The sequence below is a fragment of the Pelecanus crispus genome, chromosome 6 (genome assembly GCF_030463565.1).
Source record: "Pelecanus crispus isolate bPelCri1 chromosome 6, bPelCri1.pri, whole genome shotgun sequence".
Classification (NCBI taxonomy): Eukaryota; Metazoa; Chordata; class Aves; order Pelecaniformes; family Pelecanidae; genus Pelecanus; species Pelecanus crispus.
Window position 1 is genome coordinate 20,449,655 of NC_134648.1, and position 15,706 is coordinate 20,465,360.

At 42.2% G+C, this 15,706-nt stretch overlaps 1 protein-coding gene across 6 annotated transcripts in view; it reads right to left on the bottom strand.

Moving 5' to 3' along the window:
• AP2A2 (adaptor related protein complex 2 subunit alpha 2) overlaps positions 1-12,927 on the bottom strand; it is a 49,379-nt gene extending 36,452 nt beyond the window's left edge. For all 6 annotated transcript variants that reach the window (XM_075713254.1, XM_075713251.1, XM_075713253.1 and 3 more), the window contains exon 1: positions 12,790-12,927. In XM_075713254.1, coding sequence (XP_075569369.1) covers positions 12,790-12,856 — 67 coding nt within the window. In that variant the 5' untranslated portion in view covers positions 12,857-12,927. The remainder of the gene's footprint in view (positions 1-12,789) is intronic.
• Positions 12,928-15,706: the final 2,779 nt, after the last annotated feature.

A 15,706-nucleotide genomic window follows, 5' to 3' on the forward strand; every position in this document is an offset into this window, starting at 1 on the left:
ATTCAGACCTCAAACTTTCAAGCAGTTTCCAAAACATCAACTAGCAGCAGAAAATGACAGCTTCCTTTACACTTCACCACATGTTTGGCTACAAGGTTATGAATAAAAGTTTCCTGGCCCTGTTTGAAAATGACCTAGAAACTCCAACTAACTTCTAGAATGACAAGGCTAGAGATCAGTGTAATTCACTCAGTTTATAAGATGCATCTGTTGGGATCACAAAATTTAACCAGTTTTCACTAAGACATCATGCAACATGTTACAAGTTTTCTTCTAATTTAATTTGCCAACCTGAAGTAAGCTGATTTTAAAGCAGTGACACTATTTACTGTATAAATAAGCAGCAGCAGCTCATACAATCCAAGGCTTGTACGAAATGTTGTCTTCTACTACAGATTTTTAGATTTGTCTTAACTGGATTAGATTATTTGTCCTGTGCACATGGCAGAGAGAATTCAAGTGTTCATCTAAGATACTTGCCAGCATTAGGAATTCACTACTAGACTGAAGCAAGTCTTTTGCTCCTGGGTCCATACTCTATGACAAGAGGGCCACAGTAACATATGCCAAAAGGGTGCAAGTGTTTATGTAAATAGACAACACTCCAATTTTGCTAAGCTATCACCTTAGCACTGTTTTTAAAGACTTGAAAACACCCCCCTGATTTTCAGCAATTCATCTGCTCCAGGTGGAAATTTTAATTTCTGAAACTATTAATTTCTTTTCCCTTTTACCAAGCAAAGAGCACATCTAATTAAAATGTTACCACTGAGTCTGGAGATTTTGTACTTCATTTAAATTAACGGGGCAGAGAACACTGACCTCAGTCTGGGATATTGCTAACCTGAGTAGGATATTTAGTTACCCAAGTTTGGAAGCTAGGTCATTGCTCTATACCTTTAGGTTCTGCTTGTAAAGAAAGTGCATTGCAGTATTTACTTTCAGTTATTAGCAATTGTTTCTCCAACTTCAACAAGCATGGCAATAATCACCAATATTAAAAAAGGAGGGAGGAAGGGGGAACAAGAATAAGTACATCTCAGTTTTTCTTAACCCAAGATGAAGTCAAGGTTGTAATTTTTTTTTTTTTAAATCAACAAAACCTCTCAACTAACCTTTCAAGCAGCATTATCTACCTGTTATGCTCTCAGATCATCAGTTACTGCTAAAAATTGTGTTCTTTGTGTCCTAAGCAAGCAACAGAGCATTAAGGGAAGTCTGCCTAAAATACTTCAGGAATTTGTGAAGTCAGCACCTTTGGTAGAAATGGATTGCGGCCTCAGCAAGACAAAAAGCAAAATCCCACCCCCTGGGCACACAGCTGTAGCACTGAGTTGACAGGAACACCCGTATTAAACAGCAAATTCACATCTGAGGGTTTATGCTCTCAAAGTTAAAAACTTGCATAGCATACAAACAAAAGCCTGGTTTGAATAATTCCTTCAGGCTGTTCTATTTTGAATGCAGCACATAATCTCATCTAGACCTTGACCAAACATAAATAGCATAGTAACTAGCTGGTGATAAAAATTTAACTCCATGTATTGGAAATCAAAGTTGAATGATGAAATCTTAAGTTGTCTCTTTATTACTGATTACAATCCATATGTGCCCGAAATTACAGTTTTAGAGAGCAGCACTAGCCATTGGGTGTTAAATGTCAATGAGGACAGTCACATAACAACACTTAGGATAACTCATGAGTTAAAACAAAGCCAAGTATCTAAAAACAAATCTCCTAAACTCCAGCAGTTATATTGCATGGTAATCTTATTCAAACTTAATTTATTGTTTACATTAGAGGATGACAAAGCAAAACAAAACCTCACAGTGGCAGGTAGCTTCAGTTTGTTCCATGCACAGGGAAAAAGAAAACAGAAGCATCAAAAACCAATTTTTAGCTACATCTTCTGTCCCACTAAGCAGGGGGCAGGGGGTTGTGGCAGGCAGGGGCTGTTAGAGAAAATATATTTGATTAACTGAGAAGTTTTCATCACATTACTCAGCCATGGTAACACTCACTGAAGAATTTCTACATGTGTATTTGATTTTTACCATCACTAGAAACACTCAAGTAACCTTAAGGATGGTTAAAAGGAAGATAAGACCACTACTGATGACAGTTGAAGGAATGCTGTGCTGCAGAACTAGAGGCTTACATGTCAAAGCTTGCAAAAGCAGTTGTTCCACCTCACTTCCAGGCTGTTACACAGCTCCCAGCATCAAGAAATTATCAGAGCTGTATTCCAACAAATTGTGCTGTAGCCAAGGTATTCAACTTGGAGAGGCTTAATAAAGGTCATGTCATATATACAAACTGATGGGTAGGACAGTATTTAAGCCAGAGAACAAGATCATGTTCCACATCTTTCTCGCTTTCACTTATGCGGGCTTTTTCCAGTTTAGCAAGACAATGATTAATTATCCATAACAAGTTATTAAAAGAGCTGGTTGCAAGCCGTTAAGTTTTGGCTGGCTATTTTGCAGAAAAGACATGCACTGTTTATAGTCTTACAGCCCTAGTAGTATATGACCACTGTTAGTCTTCTCCAAGATGAGTACCTAAGCAAAGATACCCAGCCACAACACTGCCCAAGGCACTTATGAGCGATTAACTTCATATTTGGCAATTTGCCAAAGGACAGACTCCACTGTGCTGCCTACTGCCTTCATTAGGCAAGATAAATTTAGTCTGCAGTGCACTGTTATCTTTAATTACCATCTTGTTTAACAAAGATAGACTAGTGAACATCAGAAGTCATCCAGCTCTTCAGAGAACCAATTACTATTCTTAAATCTCCTAGTAATCCAGGTTACACTCAGAGCTTCAGTATTGCATAAATAACGCCTCCATATCTCAGTTTGGAGTTTTGCATTACAATCTACAGAAGAATGAGAAAACAGAAGTTACAGGGAAGGGATTTGTTGAGTCCATTCATTTGAAGAGAACATTTGACATACCTTAATACTAAATTGGCAGCAGTGTTAAGACTAAGCAAGTGCTTCAAGGCTGGAATTAGTGGGCTGCTTGTGGCTCACTCAGACAGTGACCTACTCTATCAGGATTAACTTGTGGCTATACTAACTGTAGACTGCCTAAGCCAAGTTTGAGGCACAAAGTGCATTCATGCTGATTAACTAGAACTGCTACAAGTTCTTAGCTTTCATACAAACCACTTACAGTCTGGCTATTTCTGACCAAGTCTACACATTTATTGCCCAAAGGAACAGAGAAGCACTTGTTCTATACAAGTGTCTACACAAATACTAAGCAGAGTAGATTTCTGCAGGAAAGTTCTCAAGACAGGTGTATTGACAACACTTAAAGCAAAAGAAAAAAAAGATTGCTTCACAAAAGTTGAGATGTTCCCAGTACTCATCTGGCTCCAATCTGCTTATGGCCAGCACCCAGTGTAACTGAGCACACCAAATAATCCATTTATTTTGAATTTGTGCACAGGTCAGAACTGTTACATTGTGTTATCTTTTAGCCTTATTTGCCCTGTGGCCATCTGACAATTGTATGATTATGGATGTGCCATTATTAGTGTGAAGAACTACAGAGCCTCCTACCCAACATGCTATATTAGCCTAAGAAAAAGCTGCCAGCATTCCATCATGCTTCCCGAAGGCAAGTAGTAGTGGCAGTTACTATTTGTTTGACAAATGGTAGCACCACAGAACATGACTTTCTGTTCACATTCAATTATCGAACAGGTCTTGAAGACAGGACAACTCTAGTTTTCCATTTAGGAGAGCAGCAACACAAATACTGCCAAGGCTAAGAGCAGCAGCTTCTCCTGTGAACTCCATAGTGGCTAGGAACATCTACTTGGGAAGAACATAGCTCTTACACAAAAGATAAATTCCCAATTCTGAAGATGTTGTTAGACATTTTCCTTGAGAGGTGCGAGTCATTGTTTTCCAAACATAAGGATTTTTCTGTTTTGTTATGTTTTCATTAGCCTCTAGATTAGGAGCATCTAAGCTGATTGGCGAGTTAGGTGGGAAAGACACCACAGTCAAACTGCTACTAGCTTCCCTTCAGCAAAATATGTTGCTAGAGCTTCATAATCACTTTGATTCAAGGCTATACTTCTTACAAGACAACAACTCCACAATGTTCCTTAGCACTGCTCTCCTCCTGGCATACACATTCCTGCTACTACCTTGTACTGCTGCAGATCAGTTAGGAAGCCAAACAGCCAAAAGCAAAATTGGTTTATTTAATATCCAATGGGTAAGTCATAGCAGCTTTACTGCAAGTGATAATGCCAGCAGAAAACAGCAGAATACATGACCAGGTACAGAGCAAGTTCACCACATTCACCATCCAAACACACTTTAGTTGGCACAAAGCAATCAAATTACCCACCTGCCTTTCCTATTGCTAAAACAGCTTACAAGCATAATGCTAAGACTACATTGCATTCTTAAACCCTGCTGTCAGGGGACAGAGAAAGAAACTGGTTGAAGGAGGGGCCCAAAATCAAAACAAACACTAGCATCTCTACAATAAGAGTGGTACAAATAGTTAGAGGAAAATATTCATGTAAAAGTAATCAGTGCATCCATTCCTGCCTTTGTGAAAGAGCTTTTGTAGTACTTACATCTCCTATCAGTAAATTAAATCACTATTTTTACCTGCCAGCAGGACAGATACTTGCGTTACAGCTATAGAGTATAGATTAGCCATTTGCTATGCTGATCATTAGCTTCATGAAGTAAAACACCAAATCCATCCTCCACCTCTCCCTAATCTCTCCGCTGGTCATTTAGCACAGCACAGAAGTGGGCCAAAAGGGAGGCACGTTACATAGCAATACATTAGAGATTAGAGTGGTCTATTCGCTGTGTGCTTGCCCTCACATTATGCGAGTTTTGTCTGCGTAAACTCCTTCATTTGGCTAAACTATGTAGAGTAATGCAATAGAGGTGCAAGTTCCAGGTCCACCTGCATATGTCTAAAGGAGGATGCTGGTGCTATTGTTTACAAACTCACTGTGCAACTAATCCAAAGAGACTACTATAAAACACTGTACCTTCACAAGATGTTAATATGGCTTCAGTTTTGTTCAGAAATTGACCAGATGAAGGCTGCAGAACAAGAAGCTTTTTGCTTAATGATGTATTAACATCCTGTTACGAACAAAAACCATGAGTGCATGCTGTCCTTTCATGAGATATGTTTGATCAGAGGAAAGAAGTCCCTGTCTGTCACATTGAAGATTATGAATGGCACAAAGGCAGCTGAAGATTGCTGTGCCTTGGGACACTCTGTTGTGATTAGATTACTACACACAAAGAGATCAGTGGCCTACGAATTACATTTAAGGACTCTGTAGTGTACATTTTCTAGTATTCTGCACATTAAGTGAACTACTATCCACAGAACTGACTTCTTCCTCCAGTATGCTGCTAGAGATTTGTCCCTATAACAACATTTCTCATGAACCAGCAGGGAGTCACAGGCTTTACTGTAGTCCAGTAATCCATTAACTCCTTGTCCTCATAAGGGAAGGGAAATAAATGCAAAAGAGCACACAGCAGCTTCCAAATCCTATCACAATTCAGATACTCTAATTGCAGAAATTTAATACAAGTTTAATAATTTTAGGTGCCTACCATGGATGTTTTTTTCTAACGAGGCACCGCAAGTTAAGAAAAACACTACAGCTCGAACTCTGAAAGAGTTTGAGGAGTAACTAGGTAATAGGGTCTAACTTAAGACCAGATCTTTCCTCAGATGAACTGAAAGCTTACTGGAAGCTCATATCCAAGTGACTTTATGACATATAGAACATCTATTTGGAAGTTTAGCTGACAAAACATTGACTCCTAACAAAAGAGAAGCTTTAAGCTAAGAAGATACGCAAAACCAGAAGTGCAAGGCTAGGCTACTACATAAAGCAGCTCTTCCTCCTTCCTTGACTGAGCAGCATTTAAGTAGTCATTTCCTTGAACAGCATTTTCACACTGTACACTAACACTCCCTTCAACGGGGTAAGGCAGCATCTGCACTGATTTAGTACAAGTCACTGTGGAGTCTCTTCTATTATTTGAACATGAACTAAGGTAGAACAGTTTGAGGCTTATCCAAAGTCTCCTAGTTTAACTATCACTTCTAAACTACCATTTCAGGGGCCTTAAAAAAAAATCTGATAGGAGCTCACTAACTGATGCAGATATGTAATAGTCTCTGCAACAGTCCTTAACTTCCTCTAACCAGTCCTGATTGGTAGCCTTTATCCAAAGAATTTCAGATTCAGATGTTATATTTTCCAATATCTCTAACAGAGAGGTTGGACGTCACATGAAAGATTCTAGCTCTTTACTACCTCTCATCTATTAATTATCATCTTTGCCTACTCTCCTCTTTTCTCAGCCGAACATGCACAAATTCAACAAGTGTAAAAAACCAACCAACTAAAAAAACCCCAGAAACCAAAAAACCCAGCCCCTTAGAGTTCCATGAAATGATCACAAGAAAGCTAAGACAGAGAGGCCATGGGCAGAACACTAGTTTTGTTTTACGCATCCTCCTCAGATTAATCTCATGCTAATTGTGTTTTCCTTAAATCACTCTCCTGCAAATAGTAGCAAGTGATGCAAGACTTAGTGCTTATTATAGCATGCTCTTAGGGTTTTTTCAGGCCAGAAACTCTCCATATTAGATGAGCGGCCATAGCCTTGCAATAAAAATAGGAGAGCAAATCAAGATGCCTTGCCTTCAAATTTCTTCAAAGAGATAAGTAATCTAAGAATACAAATAAAGAAAACTGTCTTCAGAAGTAGCTCAAGTCTTACTTTAAAACTATACCTAATGCAAATAAGAGCCTACGCCTACACCTCAGAGGAGAAATGCAGTAGCTTTAGCCTACACACTGAAAGCTGTATTACTGACATGCAGCACTAAAACAAGCTGTATGGGCCCAACTCACCCTATGTGAGGTCCGTTTCACTGTGTGGCTGTTCTCACAGAGAAAAAATAACTCTATACATACCCACGTGGTCATTTAATTCACATGCATGCCCCTCCCACATACACAGGTAATGCACTCTATTATCTACCATCCAGTCAAAAGGGTGATCATCATATGATGAATTTCGTGAATCAGCCTTTTCTAATCCCCACTTGCTTATCCGTAACCTGATGCACCAGTCCCAATTCAGTGAAGCAAAGCTACTGAAGTCAGACTTCAAAAGGGTTTAGCCTCCGCACACTGTCCCTGTCCAGTACAAAGAAGAAATAGACCTTTGTTTAACATATCTGTTGGGTTTTATTTAAGGAAAAAATATAGCCCAAGGAGAAAGGAACAGTATCTTGGAACAGAACATATACAGAAACATTTGGAGAACAAACTAAAGGAAACCTTCCTCCCTCTGTCCAACTTCTGAGGTGACAATGAAAAGGTAAGACAGTTATCTAAAGTAATGAGGGAAATGAAGAACTGTCTTGTCCTCCAAGCCTGTGGCAAAAGCAGCTTTTTCCTCTGTGTAGGCCCATTTAATCAACCCAAGAGTAGGTGACTTTCTGATTTTACAGTGGAAGAGGGGGTTACCAGCAGTACGCTTAATATTGTAATAGAAAGTATTTCTACACTACCACCTCCAAAAGAAAGGAGAAAAGCAAGGTTTCCTAGTTTTCAGGTGAATAGCAGATAATACTGTTGTTGCAACAGAATAGGCTGAATGACAAATTACTTAAAAGTACTTCATCACCAGATAAGCACAAAGCTATTCTCAAAAAAAATTAAAAACAGACTCCTGATGATGTGTCTGTCAGCTAAGATGGCTGGAGAGTTTATTAAGCACCATCTTGCATAAGCCAAATCACTTCAGCAGCTCTGCAGTACTTACACAAAAAAGATTTAACATACTACTGAAGAATAAGTATTCCTTGCAGGAGTCCATATGCTTATAACATATGTGGATCCTGTTGGGTTTTAGTTCACGAGGCACTTACTTCATCCAAGCAGTGACAAGGACTCTTTCTGACGTGGACTCCTAGTCTGCATAGCACGTCACCAAACCACAGGACTCGGAGCGTTCCAGCTCCACTACCACCACAATCTACTTTACAGCATAGCCACACCTTGCTATTTTCTGTGGGCCACATTAACTAAGAGCTAATTAACCAGACTATCTTAACCAAGTACTTCGGTTCAGCTTTCAATCTATAGTTTTCTTGTCTCTTCTCTGATGTCTACAAAAGATAAGCCAAAAAGCTATTTACTGTACTATTTCATATATGTTACAAAACAACCCAACTGAGCAAGTTTCCAGAAAAGCCCAAACATCTACTGGCAAGTTGTCAGGCACCTAAAAGCATTATTTTCTTAAAAACTTCTTTTTTTTTTTTTCCCTGCCATCTGCACTAGGACTTCTATATTCAGAATACAGAGCCTACAAGAAGAAGCTGCCCTGAAACAAAATTCTGGAGAGCTATCAGGAACTGCAGGATAATTCATTTTCTTATACTGTCGGATTTTGAAAATTCACATGATATTTGTATGAATAAAGAACACTTCACTTTGAAAAAAGTCACTCAATATTATACTCTCACAGAGACTAGAGCAAAGTCAAAGTGTTAAGAAGCACTTTTGCTCTTTAAAATATTTTACAATTGCTGCTTCAAGTAGCATGCTGACTCTTTTTTTAATGAAAAGCTTTACAGACTTGTGAGAAACCAGTGTATCTTAAGCAGACTTTTTAGTAATGTAGAAAGTAATTCTTATAGTCAAAGTCATATGTGGCATAGAAGCATTTAACGCACAGATCAAGTAGTTTAATAGAGAACCTAAGTGCCAAAAATATGCCTAACCAACACAGAAGTGACAAACAGCCTTTTAACAATTTTTTAGTTAGCCAACTAAAAAAAGAGGCAACTAAAAAGTTAGCCAACTAACTTTTAACTAACTCGCACTGCAGACTGGCAGTGCAAGCTGTTTGTTCACTCACAATCAACTAGAGTTGTAAGCACTGAAAATTGCTATCAAGTAAGACTTTTTTGAAGCCTGTAACAGACTGGTAAAAACAGATAGGCAAGACACGCATCGCTCCCAAATCAGTAATACAATAAACTTGTAAGAGAATAATGCATTATTTAGTGCTGCAGACTTTGTAGGTCCAAATGCCCAAGAAATAAGACTTTATGTAAGAAGATTAAGCATTTCCAAAGGCAGACAGTCTAAAAACTTACATAAATACTCCCCTGAAGTTTAGGTTATTTTATTAGCTTGAAATCACATTCTGTGCATCCACCTGAGCACAGTTAGTACACAAATGCATTTTCATTTTTTTCAGCAACACCTATAATGCAGATGTTGCAAAGTCTTTCAGAAGAGAAACCCCACACCATGTTTCAACATCATTCATAATCTGGAAGGGCTGTAGGAAAACTAAAAACATCAGGCCCTTATGGTAGTATTACAAAGAGATAAATGAGTCCAAGAAAGCCAAAATTAAGACTGAAATTCAGAATGCCAGCAGGCATTTTGCACTTCAGTGCAACTGTCAGACATTTAATCCAACTTTAAGGTTAGAAATAGAGGTTAAGAGCTGCACTTTGTGTCTAGCTTCCCTCCCCATCTCAGAACAGGAACATTTTTCTTAGATTTACAAGTCAATAGATTCTGTTCACCTAAACAACTGTTACTTTTTGTTCTTGACAAACATCTAGCTCCCCATTCCAAAGACAGAAAGATGGAACTTAAGCCAATACCAGTGTCTGCAAAGCACAGAGTCTCTAGAGAGTGCTCTCAAGTATCTTGGGGAATCTTAGTCTGCATACACCAGCCCATGGTTAGCTGGCAATACTCCGAGCTCCCTTAAAGGAAATGGATTCAAATGCCATTAGACAGCTATTTGAAAGCTACATAGATCACCTACTAGTGGGAACTATCAGGTCTTTCACAGCTATTTGGAAGATGTAGTTACCGTCTTCATTCAGGACGAGATGTCATCCAAAGGGACCTGGACAAGCTGGAGAGGTGGGCCTGTGTGAACCTCATGAGGTTCAACAAGGCCAAGTGCTAGATCCTGCACCTGGGACGGGGCAACCCCAGATATCAATACAGGCTGGGGGATGAAGGGATTGAGAGTAGCCCTGCAGAGAAGGACTTGGGGGTACTGGTGGATGAAAAGTTGGACATGAGCCAACAATGGGCATTTGCAGCCCAGAAGGACAACCGTATCCTGGGCTGCATCAAAAGCACGACCAGCAGGTCAAGGGAGGCGATTCTGCCCCTCTACTCTGCTCTGGTGAGACCTCACCTGGAGTACTACGTCCAGCTCTGGGGCCCTCAGCACAAGAAGGACATGGACCTGCTGGAGTGGGTCCAGAGGAGGGCCACAAAAATGATCCGAGGGCTGGAGCACCTCTCCTACAAGGACAGGCTGAGGGAGTTGGGGTTGTTCAGCCTGGAGAAGAGAAGGCTGCGGGGAGACCTTATTGTGGCCTTTCAGTACTTAAAGGGGGCCTATAGGAATGGGGACAATCTTTTTAGCAAGGCCTGTTGTGACAGGATGGCGAATAATGGATTTAAACTAAAGAAGAATAGATTTAGACTGGATATAAGGAAGAAATTTTTTTACAATGAGGGTGGTAAAGCACTGGAACAGGTTGCCCAGAGATGCAGTGGAGGCCCCATCCCTGGAAACATTCAAGGTCAGGTTGGATGGGGCTCTGAGCAACCTGATCTAGTTAAAAGATATCCCTGCTCACTGCAGGGTGGGGTGGGCTAGATGATCTCTAAAGGTCCCTTCCAACCCAAAGCATTCTATGATTATGAAGATGAGAAAGATACAAAAGTAATTACAGCTCCCAAATAGCAGTCTGGACAGGGACAAAACATTTGAGAAATATTAGTATTTGTTTAAACAGTGAAAGTGTTAACATTTTATTTGTTTCACAAGGGATTGACATCTTTGTCATTCTTGCAGGCACTGAGAGCATGAGAGGTTTGTTGTCCAATCTGGACAGAGGGGTGGTTGTTCCATCAGAGTTCCCACACTGTCTATGCACTCACAAGCTTGTGGGGAAATCGGTAGTTAATTTGTCCTATCCTACTACCTTAAATCTTACCATTCCATATGTCTAAATATAGCTTAGGAACCAAAGAACTTGAATGTTTCTCTTGTATTCCCTTCTGCTGAATTCCACTGAAAACAAGAGTGGACAAACATGTTAACCAACTGCAAGACATAAGAGACATTGAAGAATAAAATCATACTACTTCTAGCTAAATGAATGAAAACAATCATCACAAAAATAGTGAGTAGATACAACAGCAAGTCTTAAATGCTATGATATCAGGTGAAACTGTGTTACACATGCAGCTTGCATAGAATTACCAGGGCACTGGAAAATTTTCAGTAAATAGTTGGGCCAACCAGACAAAGCACAAGAGCATTCACGTAACCTTGAACTGACACATAACACATTTTCTAAGCCGCCTTCTACACATACAAGAGTGAACTCTGAAGAAACCTAAGAACCTGCAACTCTGTTCTGAAAAAACACTGAGACAGCTTCTGCTACAAGGAATATTAACAACCTTGAATTTTACATACAAAGCCCCTGTTTACATGGCTAGAGGTCCAAATCACCTGAATTTACTTTTAGGGAAATTCTGCATTTAAACAGTCTCATTTTATCGGTATAATTTTCTCCCCAGCTTTTTGTATTAGAAGTCATCAACATGAAGAGTTTTCCAAGCCACTGTGGTTATCCCAAGACAAGCCTAGTTAGATCATCATAATTTGCATTAAAAAATTCTCCAAATCCACTTTCACCTGTTAGAGAGGAAACCTTACTACCATTGCTTTTAAAGTAGCCTCAAGTAATCTAGAGACACACAGGTGGACAAAACAGAGCTGTTTCATCACCCCAACCACAGTGACCTTAGCCCTTCCCCAGGCAATTTCTGCCACATCATACACTTAGATCTCTAACTCAGATTAATATTAAACTGCTATCACATGCAATTCTCAGTCAAAAAGTAAAGCTGAGCACTGAGGTGTGCCCCTAGACATACACCTCCCCGCCCCCTCCCCCCCAAGCAGCAGTAGATTTGTGCTCCTCTGCCCTGCGCACTCACAGGCATGCTCTCCCCTCTTCCCTCAGGGGGACACTTACTGGCACCCCTCTCCATCCCATTTTTAATTACACAGATACGAAGAGCTGATTTCTGTCAAAGCATAATTTTAAAGCAAATTTAAGCCAAGCCTAGGCACACCCACAGAAGGCCCAGCTCGCCGGCACCCTTACAGAGGCCTGCTTTCTATCAGTGACGTTTTGAATTGAAAGCCGTTCACGGATTTGGAAGGAGACCAGAGACGCCCCTCTCCGGCCCGCCACAAACCCACCCGCACCCCGAATACAGGCCAGCTTCGCTTCAGCACCTTATAAACAACGACAACGGCGGCGGGCAACAACCTCTCGGCACCCCCTTCCGCCGGGGCAGCGACAGCAACACCCAGCGCCCCTCCGCAACGGCGAAGGGAGGGAGGGAAATACCCCAACCAACCCACCCAAAACGCACAAACCAACCCAAACCCACAGCCGAAAGCCTTAGGCTGCCGGCCGCCGCGCCGCCTCCCCGCCACCCCCCAGTGCACGTCGCCATTTCGTGAGGCAGGAGCGCTCCGAGCAGCCCGCTGCGGGGGTAGGGAGAAGAAGAGAGCATTAGGGAGGGGACTGAGGGAAAGAGGCCCCGGCCCCACAGGGCAACGGCCGGCCCGGCCCGGCCCAGGCCCCAGCCCCACCGCGCCTCAGCCGCCACTCACAGTTCCGGATATCGGAGATGAAGACCGCCAGGCCCCGCATCCCATCGCCCTTCGACACCGCAGGCATCGTGGCACACGATCACGGCCGCCCAGCGACACGCCAAACCGCCGCAACTACCGCCGTCACCGCCCGCTCTCCCCGCGGGGCTCTTCAGGCCGCTGCTGCCGCCGCCGCCTCTGCAGCGCGCAGGCGCCGGGACGGCTCCCGCGCCCCCGCGGGCGGCGGGCGCGCGAGGCTCTGGCGCCACCTGCCGCGCGGAGGCGGGGGCGCTGCGGACCGCGCCGGGCCTCACCTCCGCCGCCGCGGCGGGCAGGGTCCCTGGCAGCTCCGCCGGCTCCTTGCGCCGTGCCCCGGCTACCGCCGCAGGAGCCCGGGCGATCCTGCGGTCCGGGAGGGGTGGCTGCTTGGAGGCTGGGCCCCGGAGACCGGCGGTGCCGCTGCTGGGACGCCATTACCAGCCACCGCCATCAGGGCAAACGGGCCCAGGCCGACGTGAGAGGTGGCGGGCAGGCGGCCCTTCCCCGGGGGGGGTCGACAGGGCGGCTTCAGCCGCTGGATCCGCGGGTGAATCCGCTGCATGCTCCCTGCTCGGGAACGGCCTAATTCCTTCCTCTCTCGTGCCCCTAATGATCGAGAAGTTTTATGATTTCTGAAGGACAAACAGAAGGCTTCGCCGGTGCCTCACTGGATGTAACCTCTGAGGGAGCAGGAGAGGGAGGGCAGATCAGGAGACAAAAAATTTCACTTCATCAGTAAGCTTTGAGCAGTCTGTTAATCTAGGATCTTATTTCTAAAATGTGGAGAGTGGGGTACAGACTCTCTATGGTATGGTATATAAGATCATGCTTTCCACAGGGTGGACTGACAGAGGCCGTGCCTCAGTCCTCCAGCTCAAAAGGGGCCCCAAAACAGTGCATGGGATCTACATCACATACCCTGCGTAGTCACTCTAAATATTTCCAAGCCCAAGAGCTACTATATGCAGAACCATCTTTTGTCACATACCCCTTGTGAGCCTCCCCTCAGTTGTTTAAGTGATGCAGTTGCTCTGCATTACACGTGGTGATTCACGGCCCTCTGACTCCTTGGGCATGCAGGCATGCAAACCCAGGGCCACATGGTTCTCATGAAGGCTGCAGACATGCAGAGCAGCACAGTCCCATGCAACATCTACTCCTGAGACTGAAAACATTTCAAGGTTAAACTGTCTTAAACATGCCAAAGAGGTAGGACTGTGCAGAGCATTTAATCTCACCAGCTGAAAATAGATTCAATGGTGTCAAAACTGCCCTAGTCTGCCTAACCAAAAGTATGCTGAGAGTTTCAGTCATAATGCAAGTGATTAGTATACTTAGTGGATTATAATGACTTGTAGAATCATGGGGTTTAGGGCTACTGGAGATGAATCAGTCATTTCATGTGTTTTCCTGTATACTTCAAGCCATTTCATTTAACCTGTTCTTTTTCCTTTTTTTTTTTTCTTTCTTTTTTCCCTTAAATTGAGCCCAGTATCTAGCTTTCAGCTACAGCCTATCTTCCAGAAAGGCACTCAGTCTTGATCTGACACCATCAAATTCAGTTTCCCCAGTTTGTTCCCATGGTTAATCCTCCTCATTTAGATCTTGCATCTTATTTAAATTTATCACACTCCAGTGCCTTTAAGTTAATGATTCATTTTTCTCTCATAGATAAAGAACTACATGATACTGTCTCGTAGTGGCTCTACACCTCAGTTAGGTCACATCTCAAGTGTCTGTTCTGCAAGTTTTCAGGATACGTTGTTACATTAGTGCTTTTTAGTTGTGTAAGTATCTATTAGAAAGACAAGATGACAGTATGTGGTAGTCACACATATATGCGTTTCTCCCTAGATACATTTTGTAGACCAAGTGCAACTACAGGCAGTCGTGCACAACTAGTCTTATGTTCAACTCAGATTCTCTGTACCTGTTGGCTTACATGAAGTAAACTCTCCTTTTTCATAGCTTTACAAACAGATTTTGATGCTTAACAATAACTTCCATTTACCTTTGAAGCTGAAAACTTAAGATGTCACTATGTAGGATTTTCTGTTTCAGAAAAAAATACCTTTTTTGAGCTAGCCAAAATCTTGAAGTAATTTCTACTCTTAAGAGTACAGTGGCACCCAAAGGCTAAGTATATCAATCCTGTCTGGCTGTATTCTAGTCGATACTGCAACTGCAAGTCATGCAGGTACACTTAAACTACCTTTTAAGTGGTGGCTTAAATACTGCTAGCAGAATAGCTACGGCAGTACCAAGCTAAGCATGGGCTGCAAATTCTGCTGGAGAACTGGGGTCAGTATTCAAGTAATTAACCCATATGGAGCTCTCTAGTTTTGTAACTATACTGCTAAATATTTCATTTGAAGTGGCTCAGTATGCAGTACACGTACCCCAGTTATTTTACATCATCCTCTTTTGTCTGACTTTTGGGGCTTTACTGTATTTGTCCTTGCTCCCTGTCTTCTTTTTGCCTCAACAAAGGCTTATGCAATTATGGCGAATGTGTGGGTATATATGTCTGCCCTTACTGCCTCATAATTTAGAATGTATAAGCCCATTTCAGACAGTTTTGTTAGGGAGAAGATACACGTTTTACGTGAATAGAAGTTAGCTAAGGGAAAGAGAGCCTGTAACGGTCTCTAGGTGCGTCCTGACTGAAAGAAACATTGTAATGTGAGCTCAGCTGGTACTATATAGCACAGAGCTCACACTAGGCATAGCCCTTTACAAATGCACTGAGTTAATAATATTATCTGGAAAATGTTTTGGTTCGAGCTTAACATCTGTAAAACACCAGTCTGTGAAAAAACAGACTTCATTAGTGCCATCCATTTTGTCATGATTTTTAAGAGATTTCTAATTACTGTAAAATCAGAATTGGAGGGGAAAT